Source organism: Bidens hawaiensis, unplaced genomic scaffold, assembly GCF_021521415.1.
Source record: "Bidens hawaiensis isolate Kalapana, Puna unplaced genomic scaffold, B.hawaiensis_p1.1 tig00005142_1, whole genome shotgun sequence".
Taxonomy (NCBI): Eukaryota; Viridiplantae; Streptophyta; class Magnoliopsida; order Asterales; family Asteraceae; genus Bidens; species Bidens hawaiensis.
Window position 1 is genome coordinate 795,191 of NW_027491327.1, and position 23,949 is coordinate 819,139.

General features: G+C 43.4%; 1 protein-coding gene, 1 non-coding gene and 1 pseudogene across 2 annotated transcripts; 1 reads left to right on the forward strand and 2 right to left on the reverse strand.

Annotated features, from left to right (window-relative positions):
* Window positions 1–349: 349 nt before the first annotated feature.
* Window positions 350–2,636, forward strand: LOC143628960 (2-alkenal reductase (NADP(+)-dependent)-like). Its single transcript, XM_077098386.1, has 5 exons — window positions 350–574; window positions 1,127–1,304; window positions 1,435–1,601; window positions 1,758–1,840; window positions 2,235–2,636. Exons 1-5 carry the CDS (start codon window positions 353–355, stop codon window positions 2,611–2,613), a joined length of 1,029 nt encoding a protein of 342 aa, XP_076954501.1. The 5' UTR covers window positions 350–352; the 3' UTR covers window positions 2,614–2,636.
* A 159-nt stretch (window positions 2,637–2,795) lies between these two features.
* TRNAL-CAA (transfer RNA leucine (anticodon CAA)) lies at window positions 2,796–2,879 on the reverse strand. The gene has a single exon. It is a non-coding gene; the product is annotated as a tRNA-Leu (tRNA).
* A 19,426-nt stretch (window positions 2,880–22,305) lies between these two features.
* Window positions 22,306–23,171, reverse strand: LOC143628961 (RING-H2 finger protein ATL67 pseudogene; annotated as a pseudogene).
* Window positions 23,172–23,949: the final 778 nt, after the last annotated feature.

Consider the following 23,949-nt stretch of genomic DNA (forward strand, 5'->3'; position numbering starts at 1 on the left):
TATTTCCTTTCCGATTTTGTATATGATATTATACTACGATATTTCCCTTATACGAGAGTATCTTTATGTTTATTATTTCTAATAAATGTGACTCAAATCCTACAAATAGTTATCGGGTGTTAGTCATTATCATGATATTTCACTGTATCGGTGGACTTAGACTAGATTTTGTGTTATTTACTTCATACCTAGAACATTCATCACACATACACGTGTTTGCTGTATGCCATATGCCACTCACAATCTAACATCATCATATTTGACTACATTAACGGTGGTTCCTTCCAGATCCTCATTTAAATCAACTTCGCCGCTTATTCTGAGATTCAACAATCAACAGTTTATCACATAAATGGGAGAAGTGAAGAACACACAGATTGTGTTGAAAGATTACGTTAAGGGTTTCCCTAAGGAATCCGACATGATCCTCAATGCTTCTGCCACAACCAACCTCAAGCTTCCACAAGGCTCTACTGCCGTTCTTGTTAAAAACCTTTACCTCTCCTGTGATCCTTACATGCGCCTCCGGATGACCGAAACCGGCGGTGGTTTTCAACCCCTCACACCTGGTTCGGTCAGTAACTTCGTCTTCATATGTTTTCTGATTTATTTTCTAATAAAAATTTAGCACAAAATTGTTAATACGACATAGAATAAAACACAATTTTCTTATATATTTAGTTGTCATTTTTTATATAATGATATGCACGGCTGACCCGTGGGCCAGCAAAAACGAGTTATGGGTTTAAGTCCACAGTTAGTTAGTTAAAAACCTTCACGTCTAAAAAAAACATTATATATTAATATATTATAATGGGTAAAGCAAATTCAAAGAAATGTATTGATGTAGCGGTAGGCTTTGTTTTTGCTAAAGTATAGGTAATTAGTTCAAAACTTGTAAACAATATTTTCTTTTCTTAATAATTGTCATAAAAGGATCCCAAAATCTTATTTTGATTTAGGCTTCCACATTCGTTGAGCTGCCTGCTGATATGGTACTCAAGTTATGCATATTTATGATGCAATTTCAAAAATGCTTGATTTTATGATGCAATTTCGAAAGTGCTCATTTCTTAACATACATGTCTCCAATATTTTTATGTAATTAATCTTTACCGGCTTGCAGCCTATAGAAGGATATGTAGTAGCTAAAGTTATTGATTCTGGGCATCCAAACTTCAAGAAAGGTGACCTAGTTTGGGGAATGGCTAGATGGGAAGAATACAGTGTTGTCGATGCACCTGAGACTCTGTTCAAGATTCAACATACTGATGTGCCTCTATCTTATTATACAGGAATTCTTGGTATGTTATTTGTGTGCTCACGTTTAATATTTTATTACAACTCAAATGTTGGTGTATGATGTATAGTCCAACTTATAAATTATGTGTTTTATTTTCTGATTTTTATCCTTCTGGTTTATCATGCATGTAGGTATGGCTGGTATGACTGCTTATGTTGGTTTCTATGAGATTTGTGCTCCAAAGAAAGGAGAGAGTGTCTTTGTTTCGGCAGCTGCGGGTGCAGTTGGTCAGCTTGTTGGGCAGTTTGCAAAGTTGTCCGGATGCTATGTTGTTGGGAGTGCGGGTACAAAAGAAAAGGTTAATTTGATCTTTGATCATTTTAAATAGTATCAACTCGTATGATTGCTAATTCCTTGCTGGTTTGCTGCTTATTACCATTAATGTTTTCATCTTATTGTCACAAACCTAGCTAACAATTTTATTTCCTCCGAATCATTGTTGTATGTGTACAAGGTTGATCTGCTGAAGAATAAATATGGATATGATGAAGCTTTTAACTACAGGGAAGAGCAAGATCTAAATGCAGCTTTGAAAAGGTTAGCATAAGATTCTAGAGGTGGCAAAATGGATTGCTCTATCGAGTCGTTTTATTTTTTTATTTTTGTTATGTGTCTGGTCAGATTAACAATTTAAAAAAAGTATTTTTATTTAACAATTTGGAATGAAGTAATTTTAAAAATAGTCTAATGTTTTGTAATTGTTTGGGAGGCTCTATGCCTTATAAATACCCTTTTAAACACTTTCAATTAGACCTTGTTGACCTGTTTTGTTTTGTTTTGTTTTTGGTTTTTTTACATGTTTTCTTTTTAGCTACTTTCTTAAATCTGCCTATTTGAGATAGAACACAACCCTGTCGTCCAATTCGATACATAACGAAACCATCAGTAAGATATAGTGTTTTGATATTGTTGTTTTATGTAACAATGTCAGGTACTTCCCCGACGGCATTGATATTTACTTTGAGAACGTCGGTGGGAAGATGTTAGAGGCGGTCCTCTCAAACATGAGATTAAATGGTCGAATTGCAGCTTGCGGGATGATTTCACAATACAATCTAGAGCAAGGGGAGGGGGTGTGCAACCTGTTTTTGTTTGTAGCAAAACGTTTGCGCATGCAAGGTTTCATCGTGGGTGATCACTATCACTTGTATCCAAAGTATACGGAAATGGTTATACCTTTGATAAAACAAGGAAAGATTTGCTACACAGAAGACGTTACAGAAGGGCTCGAGAATGCACCCGCGGCTTTAATTGGGTTGTTTTCAGGCAAAAATGTTGGGAAGCAGGTGGTTGTTGTAGCTCGTGAATGAGTCCCTTGTATTTAGGCTTTAACTACTTATGGTGTGGTGTTTTTATTAGTGAACTGTGATCACTTATTTTATAATTTGCTTAGTGAAATAAGTGCACTGAGAAAACATAAATAAATCTTTGAATGTAATGGGCTACATTTAAAGTGTTTGTGAAAAATTAAATTGCAATAATTTTAAAAATATGTCAGAAGTGGGATTTGAACCCACGCCCTCTCTCGAAGACCAGAACTTGAGTCTGGCGCCTTAGACCACTCGGCCATCCTGACTTTTGTTAGATGTCTTGTTTTGTTGGAATTGATCTTTGTATTCAGTAGAAAGCATTTAAAACACTAAATAATTAATCTTTTACATTATTTCCATTGGTAAAGCATAGGTTTTTCCCAGTTAAATACCATTCTCCATCAATTGCAGATACTAATAGTCATGCTCATCACATATCAGCTTTTAATTTGTACTGCTTAGCGTCCGATTGCATAAACATCGCATTAGCGTTACGATAAAAAGGTGATTGGGATTCATGTTTATGTGAAAATTGATGGCGAACGTTTGAATGTATCGATGGTTTAAGGAAATACCTATTAAGTGTTAACACCGTTTAGAGGAGTCTAGACTAGGTAATGCTCCTTATTAGGATGAGTTCACCAAGGATCTAAAAGATGAAAATAAATATAACTAGGATGGATCATAGATGAAGATTAAATTTATATACTTTCTCTATATGCACTAGTTGGTATGTGTAAAAGCCTTAGGTATATGAATCCTTAATTATTCGATTTGACAGAATAAGCCTTTCAAGGTATGCTAATTCAAAGATGGCATTTGTAGCAACAGGCGGACCCAAACTCCATTGTGGTAAACTAGGTTGGGGGGGGGGGGGGGTGTTAATCAACGGGGTAATTATGGAAAGTTATTGAAAACGGCTCATCACAACTACTCGATCCATAAGTATTATAATTTGGTCCAATCTATAACCTATTGGTATGTTGTTTGTCCCTCTAAACGTGAGGTGAGTGGTTCAAATCTTTTCAAGTACAAGGTTAGGGGATTTTTGGTGAAAAATTAAGTCAAAAAAAACAAAACAACAAATCCTTCGGTCCATTATTGAAGAGGTATGTACCCGCCTCAACACCAAGCAAGGCGGGTCAACCCACAAGATAAAGACATTATGAAGGCACAAAGCCAAAACCCAGGCGCATGGCGCATACAAAACATGCTCAGGCATCATATGCTCGCGCATCACATATGCGCGCGGCGCATATCGCATGCTTCTTGCACATCACATATGCTCGCGCGTCACATATGCGCGTGGCGCACCAGCGCGTGGCGCATATCACACGCTCGTGCATATCACACCTGCGCATGAAATATCTGCGCGTGAGAATAAAAAGAAGACTTCGCGCATCCTCAGGATGGGCGCATATCACACGTGCACATAATCAACCTCGTCCTTATCCAAATCAGGATTAGGGCAACCTTGATTGTGCACGTCAGACAATCTTCTAGAAGGCATCTTTTTAAGGAGTAAGAATATGCTGATGTTGACAGCTGCCAAATGAAAGGTCGACAACTCAGCATGACACATGTGCTACCACATGATTACAACCAACGAGAAAGCGCCAGGTGTCCCAGAGGGCACGTGGCGCAGTGCGATTGGAGGAGGCCAACGAGGTTGAGCCCAACCAGTAAAAACCCTAGCACTATAAATACAGCATCAACTCCACTTTGATGACAGATTCATTCACACTCAATCATTGACAGTTACAAGCAGTGATATCACATTCAATCATATTGAATTATATTCACTCACAGTCAGTTACAGAAAAACACACAGTCACACAAATCAAGAGTATTCAGCGATTCAGCAATACTCTTGAGATTCACTTACATACAACATTATTATCTTCTCCAAAAGATACTGATTCTCACGCCGGAGGGTTACCCCAAAGAGGACCCCTCTGTCCCTTTCTGAGGGGTAAGTAACGGCGCTGTTCATTTTGTAGGTGGAAGAACTCGGATCCAGAAGAACCATCGGTGAAATAGTTTAATCACACCCGAGGAAAGTAGATCTGCTACCAGTGAGTAGATCCACGTTTCTTCATTGGCGCCATCCGTGGGACAACGGCAATCAGAGCTCATCCAGATCTAAAAAATTCAATCACCATGGTTTCTGGAGTTCGTAACGTTGATCAAGCTCTGGAGGATATTGAACGTGAGGGTGTTAACGACGGACAGCAGGTTCTGAGGGTTCCGCGTGATTCTACGCGTACCACCAGCAACCGTCCCTTCGTCACAACCCCTCACGGCCAGACTGAAACTCCTCCAGACGATCACACGTTACAAAATATGGCCGGCGCGAAGCTGAAAGGACCAATGGGTCCAGAAGATGAAGCAGACGATCCGAATGAATGGCTCATAAATGAGCAGCGGCGTCTGATGGAAAGGTACACTGAAATGATCAAACAGAAGAAGCTAGCCGACCAAACACAAAGGCAAGCGATGGAGAAGCAGCCCACAAAAAGGCCGCGCGCGCCGGAAGAAGGGCATTCTGTTCACACTGCACACACAGAGTTCAGTGATGAAGAGGTGCATAGCATGAGAAAGACAAGGGATACTCATGCAGGAGGCTCGCAGCTCCGCGCGCCTGTGAACATGGCGCCAGGAGCCAGAGCAGATCCGGATCTGCACATGCCATACAGCCCACCGGTCAGAGGGCAAGTGGACGTAACCACACCCTACAGACCAGCCATCCTGGTAAAACACTCAAAGTTTACTGCGCGCATCGCGCAGGCTCCCATCCAGCACAAGACCAAGATGCCAAGTGGTCTGGGGAAATATGATGGCACGACAGATCCAGATGACTTTTTGCAAGGTTTCTATAACACGGGAAACCTAGAGAGCTGGACGATGCCAACATGGTGTCATATGTTTGCCCGCTGCCTCACAGGTGCAGCGCGAGTATGGTTCGAGAGCTTGCCGACAGGGCAAATTGATGGGTTCGAGGAACTATTAGAAAAGTTCCAGGCCCACTTCGTACAGCAGCGCAGGCACACGCGCGATCCTGATGACATCATGCACTGCATCCGCAGGAATGATGAAACGATTGAAGATTACATCACTCGTTTCAATCAGGAGTCCCTGGCAATCAGGGGCATAACTGAGCAGCTCCTGCGCGTGGCCTTTATACAAGGCGCGCGCAGTGATCAGTTACGACGAACTCTCGTAAGCAAAGATGGTATGCCCACCACGTGGGCCAAGTTAATGGAGGCATCGCGAGTTTTCGCGAGAAATGAGAAACAGATTGCCCAAGATAGGGCAAGAGAAAGAGCGCATCAGGCTGAATCACCGCGCAGCAAAGAGAAGAGGGCCAAACAGAACTCTGTATGGTCCAGGTTGCAGCCAACAAGTTTTTCTTCCGCGGAAAAACAAGCGCAACCAAGCTCACCCCAGCCCCAAAAGGATGCTCGTAAACACGGGGAGGGTGACAAGAGGGAGGGCGGCAGAGATCCTAGCAGACCTCTGCCAAGAATATGGACTCCCCTCACTAAAACACCTTCACAGGTGTTAAGTACTGAGAATGTCCAATTCAAGCCTCCCAAGCAACTACACTACAAGGGGCCGCAAAACAGTGGTAAATATTGTGAATTTCATAGGTCCCCGGGCCACAACACCGACGCATGCCATCATTTAAAGGATGCGATCGAGAAGGATGTAAAGTCTGGCAGGCTGGCTCACTTGGTGAAAACCCAAAGAATAGAAGATGAGCAACCGGAGGGAGCCTCTGCCAGCAAGAAGTACAAAAGAATCTGTGTGGCTGAGGGGGGACGACAAGGGCACACGTCAAGAAAGAGAAGCGCGCAAATTCACGGAGATTGGCGCGAGCAGCAAGTCATCTTCCCAAGAATCAGGGGAGGCCCTTCAATAAGCAGTCCTCTCGTCATTACCACACACATTGCTCATTACGAAGTGTCAAAGGTCCTGGTGGACACTGGAAGCGAATCTGACATTATGTATGAGCAGTGTTTCAGAAAGTTAGACCCAGCAGACCAAGCTCGGCTCGAAATTGTGAACGCACCAATCTGTGGTGTCTCAAATGAAATCATACATCCCCTAGGCCAGATTCAGTTTGAACTAACTATGGGGGATGATGAGCACAAGCGAGCCGAAGTTGTTAACTTCTTGGTCTTGCCCACCACGTCATGCCACAATATGATCCTGGGTAGGGGAACAATTGCCCAATTTAATGCTGTACCATCGCCAGCGCACGGCGCATTGGGGATCCCTACACCAACAGGCGTAGCATTTGTTTACCGCGATCATTTGTGCGCAGTGACAACCACGCCGCGGGAAGGGAGAATGAAACTTCCAACGGCGGACAATGCGCCAGAGAAGTGGATTTTAAACCCAAAATTCCCCGACCAAACGGTCACAATTGGCGCTACCATTTCAGACGATACGAGATTGAGAGTGAAAAGGTTGCTCACAAAATACATGTCGGTCTTCGCGTGGCAACACTCCGATATGACTGGGGTCCCGCGAGACTTGGCGCAACACTCTCTTAACACGTTCAAGTCGGTGGAGCCAATTGCTCAGAAGAAGAGAATCATGGGGGATGAAAAGGCGAAGGCCATGAATGAGCAAGTTGAGGACCTGTTGCGCGCAAACATTATCCGCCCGATCCGATACCAGACGTGGGTAGCCAATCCTGTGATGGTAAAGAAAAGCAACGGGTCATGGAGGATGTGTATTGACTTCAAGGACCTCAACAAAGCATGTCCGAAAGACTGTTACCCACTACCAAACATCGACGCAAAGGTGGACTCCGTGGCGCCATTCAAACTCAAATGTTTCTTGGATGCCTACAAAGGCTATCACCAGATTCAAATGGCACCACAGGATGAAGACAAGACGGCCTTCAGAACCGACAAGGGTGTTTTTTGTTACACAAAAATGCCCTTTGGTTTAAAGAATGCGGGCGCCACCTATCAGAGACTTATGGATTCTGTTTTCAATGAACAAATCGGAAGGAATCTAGAAGTCTACGTTGATGATTTGGTGATCAAGAGCAGGGAGGAGAGACAAATGCTCAACGACATCGAGGAAACTCTTCAGCGCCTAACGGAAGTTAACATGAAGCTCAACCCGAGCAAATGTACTTTCGGCGCGGAAGAGGGGAAATTTCTTGGTGTAATGGTCACTAAGGATGGTTTCAAGGTGAATCCTGAGAAGGTGGAAGCCATCCTTGACATGCCTTCACCAGCCACCATGAAAGAGGTTCAGAAGCTGAATGGTAGATTGGTGTCAATCAACAGGTTCCTAGCTAACCACGCCAGCAAATCTACTCCATTCGTTAACACCTTGAGGAACTGTTTGAAGAAGAGCCAATTCAAGTGGACGCCTGAGGCTGAGCAAGCTTTCACTGAGATAAAAGAATGTCTCATTAAATTGCCAGCGCTCACAGCTCCACTTCCTGGCGAGGCCCTTACATTGTACCTGTCAGCTGGAGACCGCGCGATCGGCGCAGTATTATTGGTGGATCGCAAGGGGATACAAACGCCGATATACTATGTGAGTCGGGTGCTCACAGACCCTGAGACGCGCTATTCCATCATGGAAAAGTTAGTTTTGTCGCTAACACACGCGTCGCGCAAGCTCCATAGATACTTCAATGGTCATCCTATTGAAGTACTGACTGGTTACAACATCCAGCAAGTCTTGCGACGTCCCGCGCTCTCCGGAAGGCTGACAAAGTGGGCGCTGGAATTAGGTGAACACACGATCACTTATAAGCCCCGTCCAGCAATAAAGGGTCAAGTTTTGGCGGATTTCATCACGGAAATCCCAGAGGGAAAGATTGAAGAAGCTCAGCGCGAGGTAGACCCTCCGCGACCAAATGATGAAGAAGATGTTTGGAGGCTATTCACTGATGGAGCCTCCAACAGCGAAGGGTCTGGCGCAGGTCTCAAACTGGTGGACCCTGATAATCATGAATATACTTATGCTATCAGGTTGGACTTCAAGAGTACCAACAATGAGGCTGAGTATGAAGCCCTGCTGGCTGGTCTGCGCATCGCGCGCAAGTTTGGGGTTAAAAGACTAGAGGCGCATGTTGATTCTTACTTGGTAGCTGCTCAGGTCAACGGCCTATATGACGCCAAGGAGAACACAATGCCTCTGTATCTAGAGCAGGCAAAAAAGCTCGTTGAGCAGTTTGACTTCTTCAGAATCATACACATCTCGCGAAGCGAAAACAAGTCCGCAGACGCGTTGAGTAAAATGGCATCAACTAATTTTGATCACTTTGGCAAAGATGTCAGGGTGGAAATAATGAGCAGCCCGTCAGTGCAAACGCAATCGGTCCTGGTAGTTCATACAACTCCTTCATCCTGGATAACTCCAATAATGGAATTCCTGAAAGAGGGGAAGTTACCGGATGATCGCGCACAGGCGAGAAAGATAAGACACAAGGCGCAGAACTATGAATTACTTGATGGTACAGTGTATCGGCGCTCTTATCTTGGACCGCTCATGAAATGCCTGGATGCGGAAGAAGCAAGCTATGTGATTAGGGAGATTCATGAAGGAATCTGTGGAATTCACGCTGGTCCGCGCATGGTGGTTGCCAAGGCGATGAGCTCAGGCTACTATTGGCCAGGCATGTACTTGGATGCGCTAAAAGAAATCCAAAAATGCAAGGCATGTCAGAGCCACGCGCCAAACACCATGCGTCCAAAGAACAACTTGATTCCAGTCACCTCCGCATGGCCTTTCCACAAATGGGCCATTGATATTGTGGGGCCCCTGCCGCAAGCGCAAGGGCGAGTGAAATTTTTGGTAGTGGCGATAGACTATTTCACAAAATGGGTTGAAGCCAAGCCACTAGCGAAAATCACAGCTGAGGCGATGAAGCAATTTATCTGGAGCCACATCATTTGCCGTTTTGGCCTTCCTATGGAAATTGTGAGCGACAATGGCAAACAATTCACTGACAGGAAGATGTCAAGCTGGCTCAAAGAATTGCACATCAACCAAATCTTCACGTCCGTCTACCACCCTCAGGGGAATGGCCAAGTGGAGCGCGCGAATCAAAGTTTACTAAATGGGCTGAAGAAAAGATTGGAGGGAGAATCCCATTCTTGGGTCGAAGAGTTACCTAATGTCTTGTGGGCGCACAGGACATTAACCAAAACTAGCAATGGCGAATCCCCGTTCAGCCTAACCTATGGGACAGAGGCTATGATCCCAGCGGAAATTGGATGCCCATCCCATAGGGTACTCATGATGAGCAAAACTGATAACGACCGCGAAAGAAGATTGGACCTTAACTTGCTTGAAGGGCGCAGAGAAGCGGCTATCATTACTGAGGCCAGATACAAGAAAAAGCTGGAAAAATATTATAATCAGCGCGTTAAAGAGTGCCACTTCAAGAAAAATGATTTTGTCCTTCGAAACAATGAAGCTAGTCGCGCAATACCCCCAGGAAAAATGTCCCCCAATTGGGAGGGACCTTATCAAATTTCAGAAGATCTGGGGAAAGGCGCGTACGCTTTAAAAGATTTGAACGGAAAAAAGATACCGCGCGCGTGGAACGCGGCACAACTTAGAAAATGCTTCATGTAAAAAGTTCAAATTTGTAATCAAGGCTTTTAAGCCATCATGAATGCTGATTCGCGCTATCTTTCAATATTGGTTCTATTACCTTTGCATACATGTTTCACACTTCCTTTATTAAATTGGAACAATATGACAACATTATATTGACTTCAAAACAAAATAAAGCGAAGTAAAACATACATGCGCGAGCCTTAGCTCAAACACGTTAATGAGTCTTAACTTTAAAATCGTCAGGGCCTTAGCCCAAAACAAAGAGCCTTAGCTCAAAACACTCACATACATCCATCTTACACCCCGCGCAGCCTGATCATAAAAATCCTTAAACAAAACTAAGGCAAAGTACATGCCATATCATGTTAAGGTCTCAGGTCGAGGCCGCGCGCGGAACCATAGTGGATATCTGAGTAACACAAGCTGACATGTAATGGCTAAACTCATACTTCCATACCGCGTGACACCAACGCGCGAAAAAGAAATAACGAAAAATTAGCGTGCATGTCAGCATGAGCAAGATACTGCGAGAGCCACAAACAAAATAGAACAGAGGTTAAGTGAATAATTTCCTTACAACCTTGTTCTTATTTTAACGTTCAAGCATATCTTATATCTATACAACCAAACATGAAGAGATGAATGGAAATGCGCAAGATACGAAAAGGAGATAACAAGTTTCATTTCATTGGATCGAAATTTACAAGTATGATGAGTTACAAACTACAAGTATAAAAGATAAATATACAAAATTTGATGAAGGGCTTCTCAAGTCTCCACGTCGACGTCAGCCGCTTCATCATCCTCATCATCTCGCGCAGCATCTGGCGCGGTCTGCTCTTCATCTCCGAACTGACCATAGTCAAGTTCTTCCTCCTCATTGGAGTCTTCGATCACAACGGTGTCACGAGCAGATTCTTTCGCCGCGCCAGAGCCGCTGGCAGGGGCAACATCCCCCGCGCCACCATCATCGCCACCAGCCCTCTCGCAATCATCAAGCAACTTCTTTAGTGCGCCGAGGTCGGGCTGGTCAGCAAGCGCAGCGATCTGTAAATCATTAGAAAAGTAATGAGTACAAACACTTAGAAAAGTTAGTAAAGTAAAACTCATTAAGATCAACGTACCTGCATAAGGATGGGGATAGGAGTATTCATATACTTTTCCCCCACCGCGGCCATGTCCGCGCAGGCCGCATCGAACTTGTAAGGGTACTCGGATGGGTTCTTCCTCAATATGCCATACTCATACCCATCCGTAAACCCTTCAGCTCGGCCCACCAAACGCGCGGCGGCATTGCAGTCCATCACAAGGGCTTGAAACTCGGCGGAATATTTCATCGCCAAAGCGCAGCGAGCCATGCCCTGTGACACCAGCCATTGGCGATCCTGCGCGAGGCCAGCAACAGACGTCTCGAGGGCAGGAACCTGAGAGTTTAATAACTCAATAGTTTCCTTAGCCTTTTTTAGTTCCTCCTTGTCAGACGCTGCTGCCGCCAAAATTTTTTCTTTCTCCGCCTGCGCAGCACCAAGTGCTTCCTGGCTGGACGCCGCCGTGGCCAAGGCCTCATCTCTATCGCCTGCGCGGCCGCCAAATCCCTTTTCAGGCGCGCAACCTCGCTCTCCAACGATGATTTCTCAGTAATACTCTTGATGATAGCTTGGTCACGCGCCTCGGCCTGCTGTTCCAAGACACGCACTCTGCGCGCGTACTTGTCAACTTCGGCCTCCGCCAACTGCTGCTTCTCCCGCGCAGCCTGGAGCTCATGCCCGCGCTTGATGTATGCGGTGTTGGCACTTGCTCGGTTTTCACTGAGCTCCGCCTGGAGTTTCTCAGCTCGCGCGCGAGCATCAGACAGGTTCCAGGCGGCCACCTTAGCCTCTCGCTGGGCTTCCACAAGAGCGTCGCGTACTTTAATATAATCACGACGAAGCTCTTGGGAAGCAGCGAAAAAAGCCGACCCAGCGAAAACATGGTCGTTCAGCAAGTCCGCGCGAGTGCGCTCCTCTTGATACCTCCTTTCAGTAGGAGGCACGGCATGAGCCCAGAAGTCCTCGCATACGCCCATGGATTGAAAGGAACTTTCTTCATTAATATTCCATCTCGGGCGGTAAACGTGGTCACCTTCCTGCAAAAATGTAAGAAAAGTTCTAAGTCATAAAACATACTTATAGGGAGATACGCGCAGCGGACCAACAAATCAATACATACCTGCGGGGATGAAGCAGGAAAGTCAGCGCCAGCCCCACCAGAGGTCTGCGCTGCGAACACTTGCGGCATCGCAGGGCTGGCGCGATCTCCTAAGGAGTCTTCACCTTGAACCCCCTCGTCCTCCTCGTCTCCTTCAACAGGCCTCTTCTGCTGCGACCTGGAAGGCTCCAAACCAGCCTCGCGGGGAGGGCTACGTGCAGGAGGAGGCGAAGGAGGTCTCGACGCCGCCAGTTCGGCGCGCAACACCGTCTCCTGCTCCTTGGTAATCCCAATAAGGGGAGACTCAGCACTAGCAGGAGCAGGACCAGAACCAGCGGCGCCAGAAGCGGCGCCAGGAGTATCACCAGCAACTGTTGCGCCAGCTACAACTCCTATGAACAAATAAACAAGGAAAAATTGTTTATGACTGACTTCAAAGAGAAAAATTCATAAGACATATGTGCAAAAACTTACCTTGGCGCAATTCTGTTCGCGCATCGAACATCGCCATAAAATCCATTCTACCCTTCTCAGAGGGTAGAACAGGGGACTTCGATGGAGTCCCCGGCGCAGCCGTGGCACCTTGGGGCGCCGGCGGCTGATCTGTTACCGTCGCTGCCTCTGCAAACATTTAAAGGAGCAAAGGTTTAATAACAATTCAGCCAGATGAAGATAAATAAAGTATACCTGTTGCAGGCGCGGCACTGCTTCTCTCGTCAGCCGCGCGAAAGGAGGAGGCGACGCCACCATACCTCAAGTGGACAGGAGGTCTGCCCACTCTCACAGGCAGAGAACTTAAAGAAACCTTTGTGGTTTCCTTAGGTCTCTTCGTTTGAGCATGGGGATGAGCGACAGGGGTGTCCTCTTTCTTCTGTTTCTTACTGGCCCCTGCGCCAGATTTCCCCTTAGCTTTGCGCTTTAGTAGAGGCGCCTCCTCTTCCTCCTCCTCCTCCTCTTCCGCGAGCTCTAGCTCGTAGTTTTCAAGCGCATCTACAAAAACAAGCGACAGAACTGTTAATAAGCTTGGGTCTTCTAAAGGAATGAGCAAGAGTGCGAAGGCTTACCAGGCGCGTCACCGTCAAAGTCAAAATCCAGATCCACTGGGATGAACATGTCATCGAAGCGATCCGGGAAACCAACCTCCCCAACGCCAAGTTCGACGGAGCCGCCCTCCACATGTTCATCATAAGCGGCAAGGATGTAATCCTTGGTGACTGCGCAAAGACAAGTTAAATGATATCAGCAAAAGAACGATGTTCGCGCAACAAAAAAAAAAAAAAAAAAAAAAAAACTTACACAACCCGTCGACTTGGATAACGGGCTCAAGCGCGCTGTCGGCCCAGAGCCTGCTCATGCCGACCCCAACCAGCGCCTCCTCGCAAATTTTCTTCGCGGGGGATGGTTCGGCGGTCAGTTTCTTAACCCATGCGCCAGTTGGGTTCTTGAGGACATCCTCATCCGCAGGCGCAGAAGTGATAGAGCGCATGGTCATACGGATGGGGATCACACCGGCCTTAATGTAAAAAAACCTCTCAGACCAGTCATGAAGGCTCTTGAATGAAACAGTGGAGCACTTCACCTTCTGACTGCGAGGAATAAAAGAGATCCAATTGTCTTGGATCTTGGCCTTATAAAAATATTGAAAGCGCCGAGGAGTGGGTTCCTCGCGCTGGGATTTGCACATGAACTCAAAGTGAGTCACGCGCACGAGTCCAAACGGATGGACTTGGGATATGTGAATCCCATAGAACTTCAACAGTGCACCCACAAACCTTGTCATCGGGAGACGAAGGTTGCAGTGGGTGAAAAAGTGGCTATATAGGGATATATAGCCGGCAGGCGGGTCCGCCGCCGTTTGCCCGGACCTAGGCAACATGCAGCCAAACAGGGTGGGAAAGCCCTGAGAGGCGATGAGGTTGTCGAGATCGGCCTGCTTCAATTTGCAGGGGATTTCATTCCACCTTTTGGTGGCCTTGGTCCTCCCTACTTCCTCCGATGTGGTTTCAACAACCTTCTTCCCCTTTCCTTTTTGCTTCAATGTCGACATCACCACAGATTTCACACGGCGTCTTCGAGAGGCAACGGAGGTGATTGAAGGGCTAGACGAGTATGAACTATCAGACATACAACTGTAATAGCCGATAATCGAGGATTCCAATCGATGTAAACACTCAAATCAGAATTTGAAAGCAGAAATTTGAATTTTAGAAACAATGAAGATGAAGATAAAAATTTCCTAAGGGCCTGCTTTTATAGGACCAGGAGAGAGAAAAGTGGCAGCTGATCGGATTCCACGCGCCCCCACTCGCAGGGGCAACCCAACGAAGGCGCGACACGTGTCCCTAACAGCTGTGTGAGGGGACAAAAAGATGTAACCGACCTGCCACGGAACAGACACGCGCCCTCACTCGCAGGTACAAACCAATGCGAGTGCGACACGTGTTCAAGACAGCTATGAGGGGACGTGAAAGGCAACTGTAGCACCTCGAGCACACGAAACGTCTGACACGTTTACGGCGCACGTCATCACCAACCAACCACGTGTTTGGACCTTTCGTTTTCAACCAAATGGATAGAACTTCGCGCGACGATGGAAACAACCAAGAAAACGACAAAACCCCCTACAAAAGGACAATTCAGTGAGTCTAATATCTATCTTACCGCGCTCGCGCGAGATAAGACACACATTAGACTGGGGGGGCTTGAAGAGGTATGTACCCGCCTCAACACCAAGCAAGGCGGGTCAACCCACAAGATAAAGACATTATGAAGGCACAAAGCCAAAACCCAGGCGCATGGCGCATACAAAACATGCTCAGGCATCATATGCTCGCGCATCACATATGCGCGCGGCGCATATCGCATGCTTCTTGCACATCACATATGCTCGCGCGTCACATATGCGCGTGGCGCACCAGCGCGTGGCGCATATCACACGCTCGTGCATATCACACCTGCGCATGAAATATCTGCGCGTGAGAATAAAAAGAAGACTTCGCGCATCCTCAGGATGGGCGCATATCACACGTGCACATAATCAACCTCGTCCTTATCCAAATCAGGATTAGGGCAACCTTGATTGTGCACGTCAGACAATCTTCTAGAAGGCATCTTTTTAAGGAGTAAGAATATGCTGATGTTGACAGCTGCCAAATGAAAGGTCGACAACTCAGCATGACACATGTGCTACCACATGATTACAACCAACGAGAAAGCGCCAGGTGTCCCAGAGGGCACGTGGCGCAGTGCGATTGGAGGAGGCCAACGAGGTTGAGCCCAACCAGTAAAAACCCTAGCACTATAAATACAGCATCAACTCCACTTTGATGACAGATTCATTCACACTCAATCATTGACAGTTACAAGCAGTGATATCACATTCAATCATATTGAATTATATTCACTCACAGTCAGTTACAGAAAAACACACAGTCACACAAATCAAGAGTATTCAGCGATTCAGCAATACTCTTGAGATTCACTTACATACAACATTATTATCTTCTCCAAAAGATACTGATTCTCACGCCGGAGGGTTACCCCAAAGAGGACCCCTCTGTCCCTTTCTGAGGGGTAAGTAACGGCGCTGTTCATTTTGTAGGTGGAAGAACTCGGATCCAGAAGAACCATCGGTGAAATAGTTTAATCACACCCGAGGAAAGTAGATCTGCTACCAGTGAGTAGATCCACGTTTCTTCAATTATCTTTGTCCATATGAGACTTTTGAGTAGTAACGTTTTATCCGTTAAATAGTAGTCTCCCTTGATAAATATATTGATCGGGCTTAGTGTAGTAGATTAGCCTACTACTTGGTAGACAAAAAAATTTTGTTGGGCTTCCAGGTTCCCTAGCCCAGTCCCTACATTGATCACTATTTGTATTTTAATATTTTGTGCAAATCATTTATCATCGATGATATATACTTTGTATATTTTATTAACTTCTTTTTTTAAATCTTAGTGTAGTAGATTAAACCACTACTGTGGAGCTGATTCTATTGAGCACATTCTTACCGGATGCTTAGTGTCGACGGTGGTTTGGCAGCACATCAGGATGTGGTGTAAAATCCCCCGATTTTTCCTTTCTCTCCGAAGGATGTTTTCAACTTACATGAATCAATGAAGCTAGGGGAAAAGGAGAAGTGGATTTTACATGGTATTTTGATAATAGCAAGTTGGAGGATATGAAAAACTAGAAACGAGAAGTTATACGAGGAAAAGGAGGTTAAGATAGAGTCTATTATTGGAGGCATTAAGTCATTGAGTTTCCTATGGATTAAAAATTGGTCAAAGTTATTTGAGAGGAGTTGGAAGGATTAATGTAAATTTGCCTTTATGTAATATTTTTGTGTTGGGATGTGGCGTCTCCGAGCCCCGTGAAGGTGCCCTGCTGCTTTCTGTTATGTGGTTAGTTTTGTTTGAAGTTCACGTTTCAAAAAAAAATGTGTATAACGAAACTATTGAAAGCTAGCCAACAAAAGAAAAGCAATTATTGAGTAATTAGCATTGATGCCTTTGTATAGGTGGGCCGGTTCGCACGCTGACCAATTTTATTACTCATTTTTCTACACAAATAAATTTAGAACTTTGCACTGGCACGATAAATTTCACATGATAAAGAGCCAAAACATGTTGCTTAATTTTTTTTGAACGATCAATTAATTAAAACGAAATTAAAGTCGACGAAATAACAAGAAGCTATCTCGCCTAATTATACCACCAAACTTTACAAATAAAACACCCTAGCTTACAAGTAAAGGAAGCCCATGCCACCACCTATACAAAGATTACATATTTTCAATATCAAATCTCCGCCACTTCTTCCATGAAATACATGTATTCTTCGACCTATTACGACCAAAAGGAAACTCCTCGCTCTTATTTCTCCGATAAGATTACATCGGTTCACTGGTTTCCGCTCGAACACTGCCGCATTTCTAGCCTTCCAAATACACCATATTGTCGTTAGACAAACCGCATGAAAAATCTTTGCTTTTCGTTTAGAGAAGAGGCAATATTTATATAATTCTAGCACATCACAAGTGGAAAAGGCATATATCACCGGCACCTTACACCAATTGGCTATTCCATTCCAAATGGCCTGGACAAAGCTGCATGACACTAAAAGGTGTTCCGCAGTTTCCTCCGCATCACCAAATACCGGGCACCAAATGGACTCCACATTGACATTTCTCCTAGCCAAAGCCAACAATACCGGTATCCTTTCCATTTTCGCCCTCCAAGCTAAAATCCCAACTTTTTTCAGAACAAAGTTATTCCACTCGATTAGATAGCCAATGTCGCTACCTACTATCACCTCCATCTTTGTTTTAAAACTTTTCACAGAAAAAAAATTTTCTTCGTTGAAACTCCACACAAAGCAGTAGGGGTATTCACGGTCCAGTTTTTGGGTCAAACCGTGAACCAAACCATTGGTAACGGTTTTTGATTTTTGTAAACCAAAACCGAACCGTAAAACTCCTAAACCGAACCGAACCGAACCAAACCGTTACTAACGGTTTGGTTCCGATTTGGTTTTATGGTTTGGGCTTGTTAGAATTTTATACAAGATGTCCGAATTAATGGATAATATATTTTAGTAATGTTGTCATATGTTTTTATAATTTAACAAGCATATACACATCATTAAGAAATAAGCAAAACACGAGTTTAAGTCATAAACTGCCAAGTAGAAAACCTGTATGGAAATTAATTATGTATAGCAATAAATTCGAACATATATATACATATAAAATATAAAATTTTAAAATGTAAAATAATTAAATCACACGGTCCGGTCCGGTCCGGTTTTATACTGTTGGTTTTCGTTGTAAACCGTAAACCAAAGCGTTTGCAACGGTTTGAATTTTTTGAAACCGACCGACCGATAGTTAATGAAAAAAACCAACAGTGAAACTAAACCGATGACCGGTTTGGGCGGTTTCAGGGTTTCGAACCAAACCATGAACACCCCTACGAACCGGTCAACACCCGAAACAAGTAGAACCGGTTGACATGCCAATAACAAGCCTCTCAATTCCTCAATTTCCACCTGGAAAGTTGCGACTCCAGACCAACCCCACTGTTAGCGGTGGATTTATATAGAAAGGGGGTCGTTCCCCGGAACCACCCGAGTTTCGAAATAATAGTGCACTTTTATATAGAAAATATTATAGGAATCACCTTATAAATTAGGAAGGAACACCCTAATCTCAACTGTGAGCGTTGGCCTATTGGTAAAAACTTGGTTTTGTAAGGGGGAGGTCGCGGGTTCGATCCGGTCATGATGCATTATTTTTGAACTTTTTTTTAATTAAGCCTTACATGTTATATCAATTTAGGGTTTTAAGTTTTACCACATGTCACAACAGCCGCTGCATATCAAGACTCACGCATACACACAGTCGGCTCTCCATCTCCGACCACCGCCAACGCTACTGCCTGCCGGCCTGGCCTGTTCTCCGACCAGTGCCCACCCCCCACCGCCACTGTCGGTCGGCCTGGCTTGTTCTTGATGTGTGGGTGAAATATCGTGTATTAAATGAGTCATATCACATATTTTACGAGTTTATATGCCGGAAACACGATTACTTTGTTTGAGTTTATGATTACAGGTGTGCGGAGCTTAAAGGAGCTAAATTGGAGCATAGGAGATGGAATGAAAATGAAGGTTTTATTGCATGAAATGATAGAGAATTTGAAGACGAAGACATGGCCGAAAAGAGCCAAACGAAGAAGTTACAAGCGAAACACCATGGTGGGTGACAGGCCCACCATAGCCTACAGTGACCCACCAATGCCTACGGTGGGGCTGTCACCGTAGCCTACGGTGACCCACCATAGCTTACGGTGGGACTGCCACCGTAAGGCAGAAGATGAAGACCGTAGGCTACAGTCTCCACCGTAGCCTACGGTGGTGTGACCGTAGCTTACGGCCGCCTGGGCGGAAAAACGCGATTTTTAGGTTTTTTCTTCCATATTTAAGCCCGGTTAAACCCTATGCCGCCTATGCTTCATACCCTAACCTATTGTGACGATTTTGGAGTTTCTTTCCACCATCTTAACACTTCTTAATCATCTGAATCATCCATGGCATCATCCACCCAAGAATCAAAGAAGATATTCAAGACCACTATGCTAGGCTAAACCACTCGTGACCATCTCCGGGTGTAGGGTTGAGTTGTTCATTGGATTGTTGGTACTCTAAACCTTATTTTTGGATCTTGTTTGTGTGCTTGAAGATACTTTTGGGTAATCAATGAGATTTGGAGTTTATCAGTTATTAATTTTGGTCATCAACAATTAGAATTGAGTTCTTAGTGTCATTGGCCTAGTTATCTTTAACCATAGAAGTAATGTTTCATCATTACCTAAGATTTACAATCAATTAGATTATTGTTTAGTTGGGTCAATCAATTGGATTATGTTCTAACGATCAACATAGTCAAACATCTAGTCTCTTGGTTTATTGATTCAAACAAAGAGTATAATTCCATAGGTTTAATCATTTATCCAATTTACTTCAAAACCTGAACCCTGGAGTTTGGTTGCTTTTTAATTATTGTTTACAAATCAAAATCTTTAAAACCGCTTGACATCGTTTGTCCACTTAGTATAATTAATAATTAAGTATTAGAATTGATTAGCACTTTCCACTGATTTCCTGTGGATTCGACACCTTACTTGCCCTTGCTAGTAAAGGTATTTTATAAATATTTTTGATTGACCTTTCGACATCGATCAGTTCTCCGCCCACATCGGCCTGGCCTGCTCTCCGCCCACCGCCGCTGCCCGCTGGCCCTCTCTTTTACCGGCTAGCCACATATCCACACTCAAAACAGCTCTTGCCTTCAACCTTCTACTTTTCCTCAAAGCTCGAATCCTCCCACTTTGAAGGTATGTTCACATTCATTTGTTAAATGCTAATTACTTGTTCTTGTTAATTGTTTTTTATGTTGTTAGTTATGAACTTTATTTTTAATTTGTTAATTTCTTAGTTTTTATGAACATCACAAGATATTGGGTGATCTTTGGGTGATCATCTTCAAGTAGTAAACCGTCAAAAATAAATTTTGGTGATCTTTCATGGGATCCTTCCGAAAGGCAACCAATTTCATCTTATCACCCAAATCAAAAAGATGAAATTTGACTGGCATATCTACTTAGAGGTCTTTTATTATTTTATCGTATTTTTATTGTGTAATGAGCTTTGCCATCGAACCGACCCGAACCTCAAACCGACCCGAAACTTTTTTATACCAAACTCTATGAAATTGAAGCATCTATAAGTAGTGCACCACCCAAAAAAAAATTTCCTGGATCCGCCACCGCCCACTGTCCACATATCTCGCCCTCATGCATTATCAACCTGTCCAACACACTACACCATTTGTGGGTATCGAGTTGAATTAATGATGGAAACCGAACCTGGAAAGTTGAATCCCCACACCACCGGTCAATCCAAAATAAAGTGTTATTCCCCTCCTTTACTTCTCGCTGAAAACCGTTTTCAAGATCTAACCCAAGTTATTTCAACCCTTTGGAGATGTTAACAATATGTTTCCAAGGACCTAGAAGCACTATCCTCGCTAGAATACAAGACCATGACCTCTCCGAATGGTGGAAAGCCCATATAATTTTTCTCCACAACCCATTTGTCTCGCTTTCAAACCTCCACCACCATTTTGCAAGTAACGAGAAATTAGAGTCACGAAGCGACCCTATGCCAAGACCCCCACTTTTAACCAGAGATGTAACTTTTGACCATAGAACCCAATAAATCTAAGAATCATAAATCTTTTTTTAATTGTCCTTTCATTGGTTAATATTATCAAAGCAAGAAAGGCCATCTAGCAAGAATTACTATATAATACTATGTTAAGTCCAGGGTTTTAGGTCCATATTTATTAGTTTCAAAGGTTTTTTCTTTCGTAAAAATTTTAACCCCAAATACTGAAATACAAAACCAAATTAAACCCAGTATGAAAACTGAAACGCAAACGGTTTTCAAAAAACCTAGAAACGAATTTCGTTTTGAGCCCAAAACGACCCATCACACCACTAAATCCTAATTAGAAGCATGTAATTAGTTATTAAAATGATTAATTGTTAATTTTCAATCGTAGAAACGTTAAAATAAATGGATAATCAGTGTGACGGACCATTGTGTGATCACTACATGGTCCACATGCCAACACATATGTTCGTATGCGTGTGGTCAAAAAAAGAACTTATGTTGTCGTACTTGTACTTGTACGTGGATGGTCAACAAATAAAACGAAGTCTATTTTTAATTTAAAATTAATAACAAAAATCCTTTCTTTAAAAATTAAATCAGGATTTTTTGCGTTGTGACTAACGAGGTGATGGTTTATTCGAAAAAACAAAGTCTTTAAACATCTAAGTTCGAGGGGGAATGTTTAATATTCAAGTTTCACAGAAAGAAATTTTCTGTTAAAATAAAAAAACAGGTGTTACATTGTTAGATAGGTTACTACTATTTGCAACAGTTCTTTTATCGTATACGTGAGACTTTCAAACACTAGGGGAAAGAATCCAGAACACGAACACGCTTAAAGTACAACACCTTTTGTGTCATAATTATGCACAAAGTATATAATTACGCAACATATATAAGTAATATTTACAGATTAAGTAATTAAATTATACATTAAAGCTAGCACAAAAAACCACACAAGTATGCAATATGTAAAAACAATCACGCAGCCTATATTTAAACTTGCGTACGCTTTATACATTAATAATCGGTTTCCGACAATAACCTGAACTAAAATACTAATTAATTAGCACCAAAAAAAACAAAGTTATTATTAATTAAAATCAAAGTTCGTAAACAATTATATTGCTTTACACAAATTTCAAATCAAGCCACCAACGTACCAAACGCCAATCAACAAACTACAGTACCAGAAAACCAGATCTGCTGACGTCAGATCACCTCCTGCGACGGCCATCGGAGTACTGCGAGAGCGGAACAACCTCCGCCAACGGCGTAGACAGCGGTGTAGGAAGCGGCGAGTTCCGGCAAACCGGACACGATGCATTAAGCTTCAACCATGCATCAACACACGTCAAATGAAAACAGTGCTTACAATCCGGCAACATCCTCATCATCTCGGCTTCTCGGTACTCGCATAAACAGATCGCACACATCGAATCAATCGTCTTCGATGTTTTGATCTTCGAGAATGGAAATTTAGGGTAGGAATTGATCATAGACTGATCAAGTCCCACCACGACGTTTTGATCTTCGTTGGCCGTGTTCTGGTCAACGAAGATTATCGTCGGGAGAATAACGCCGTTATCAGAACTAGAATTAGAGTTACCAAATCCAATTCTGGTTCTGGTAACGTCGTTATTGGGGTTTTGGACCCTGGTGTGGCGGTGACGTAAGCAGATGTAGGAGGCGAGGAGGAGAGAGGAGAAGAGGACAAGGAAGCCGAAGGCGATGGCGATGGCGTAGCCGAGGCCGAGGTTGGTTATGTAGTAATGGGCGGCGTTGGGAATTGGAGACGGTGGTGTTGGTGGTGGTGGGATGGAGAAGGTGGTGGACATGGTGGTGAATAGTGGTGGTTGTCCATTTGTAGATGGGAAGAGTGGAGGTTAGATGATGAAGGGTGAGAGTTTTAGTTTAAGTGGTTGAGCTGTAGCATTAAATGACTGTAGAACAAGTTAGAGATGTGTCATTAATGGCTATCGATCACCATCGCCATTGAAAGGATAAACAAACCTAACCGGAAAGCTAACCATATTTTACACACTTTTATCTAGTTTATATAAGAGATATTATAAGCTTTTTTTTTTTTTTTCTTTAAATAGTGTTTGGAACTACCCTATATATTTGACCGAACATTTTCATGAAACGGGATGTTAATAGTTTGTACTGATTTTAACGTTACAGGTTTGACTCATCCAAAATTATTGTTAAAAAAGAAACTCATCACTATAGGAAAAAAACAGGTTCCACGTTCCGAACTTAAGGTTATAACTCTAAGCCATATAACCATCATCCCATGCTATTGGACCAGAAGTTCACCTGCTTATAGCATCTTAGTATTTATGTAGAAAAGATTAGTAAAGAAATTTATGTGTAAGTATATTATGTATTAAAGGCAAAGTTTTAAAAGCAGGTACGTACCAGCCGGTTGAACCGGTTATACTGGATTTTTGTAAGACAACCGGTATTTAGAGTCCTGTATTTCTTGACGGTTTGCTAAAACATTGCACCGCCGGTTTTTAAAAAAAATACCGGTTTTAAACCCAAGAGATTTTTGATATTTTTTGCGGCCCATATTTTTTAAAAATGACTTTTAACATAGCAGGATACAATTGAACGAGTAAACATCAAAAACGACAATTCATTAATCAACCAATTTTGTATCATACAAGTTCAATGTTGGTTTATTTACATCTTTTGTAATTGACTAATTTCGTATACAAAGTATAAACTTTCTATCTGACTCAATCATTGTTTATATGTGATATTCGGTACAAGTGTACGTGTTGTTTACTAATGTACTTTTGGTTA

Excerpts from the sequence above, each read along its gene's own strand:
- LOC143628960 (XM_077098386.1), top strand. The coding sequence starts at position 353 with ATGGGAGAAGTGAAGAACACACAGATTGTGTTGAAAGATTACGTTAAG. Across the intron at positions 1,305-1,434 it reads TTATTATACAGGAATTCTTG|GTATGGCTGGTATGACTGCT; the intron begins GTATGTTATTTG and ends TCATGCATGTAG. Across the intron at positions 1,841-2,234 it reads CTAAATGCAGCTTTGAAAAG|GTACTTCCCCGACGGCATTG; the intron begins GTTAGCATAAGA and ends TAACAATGTCAG.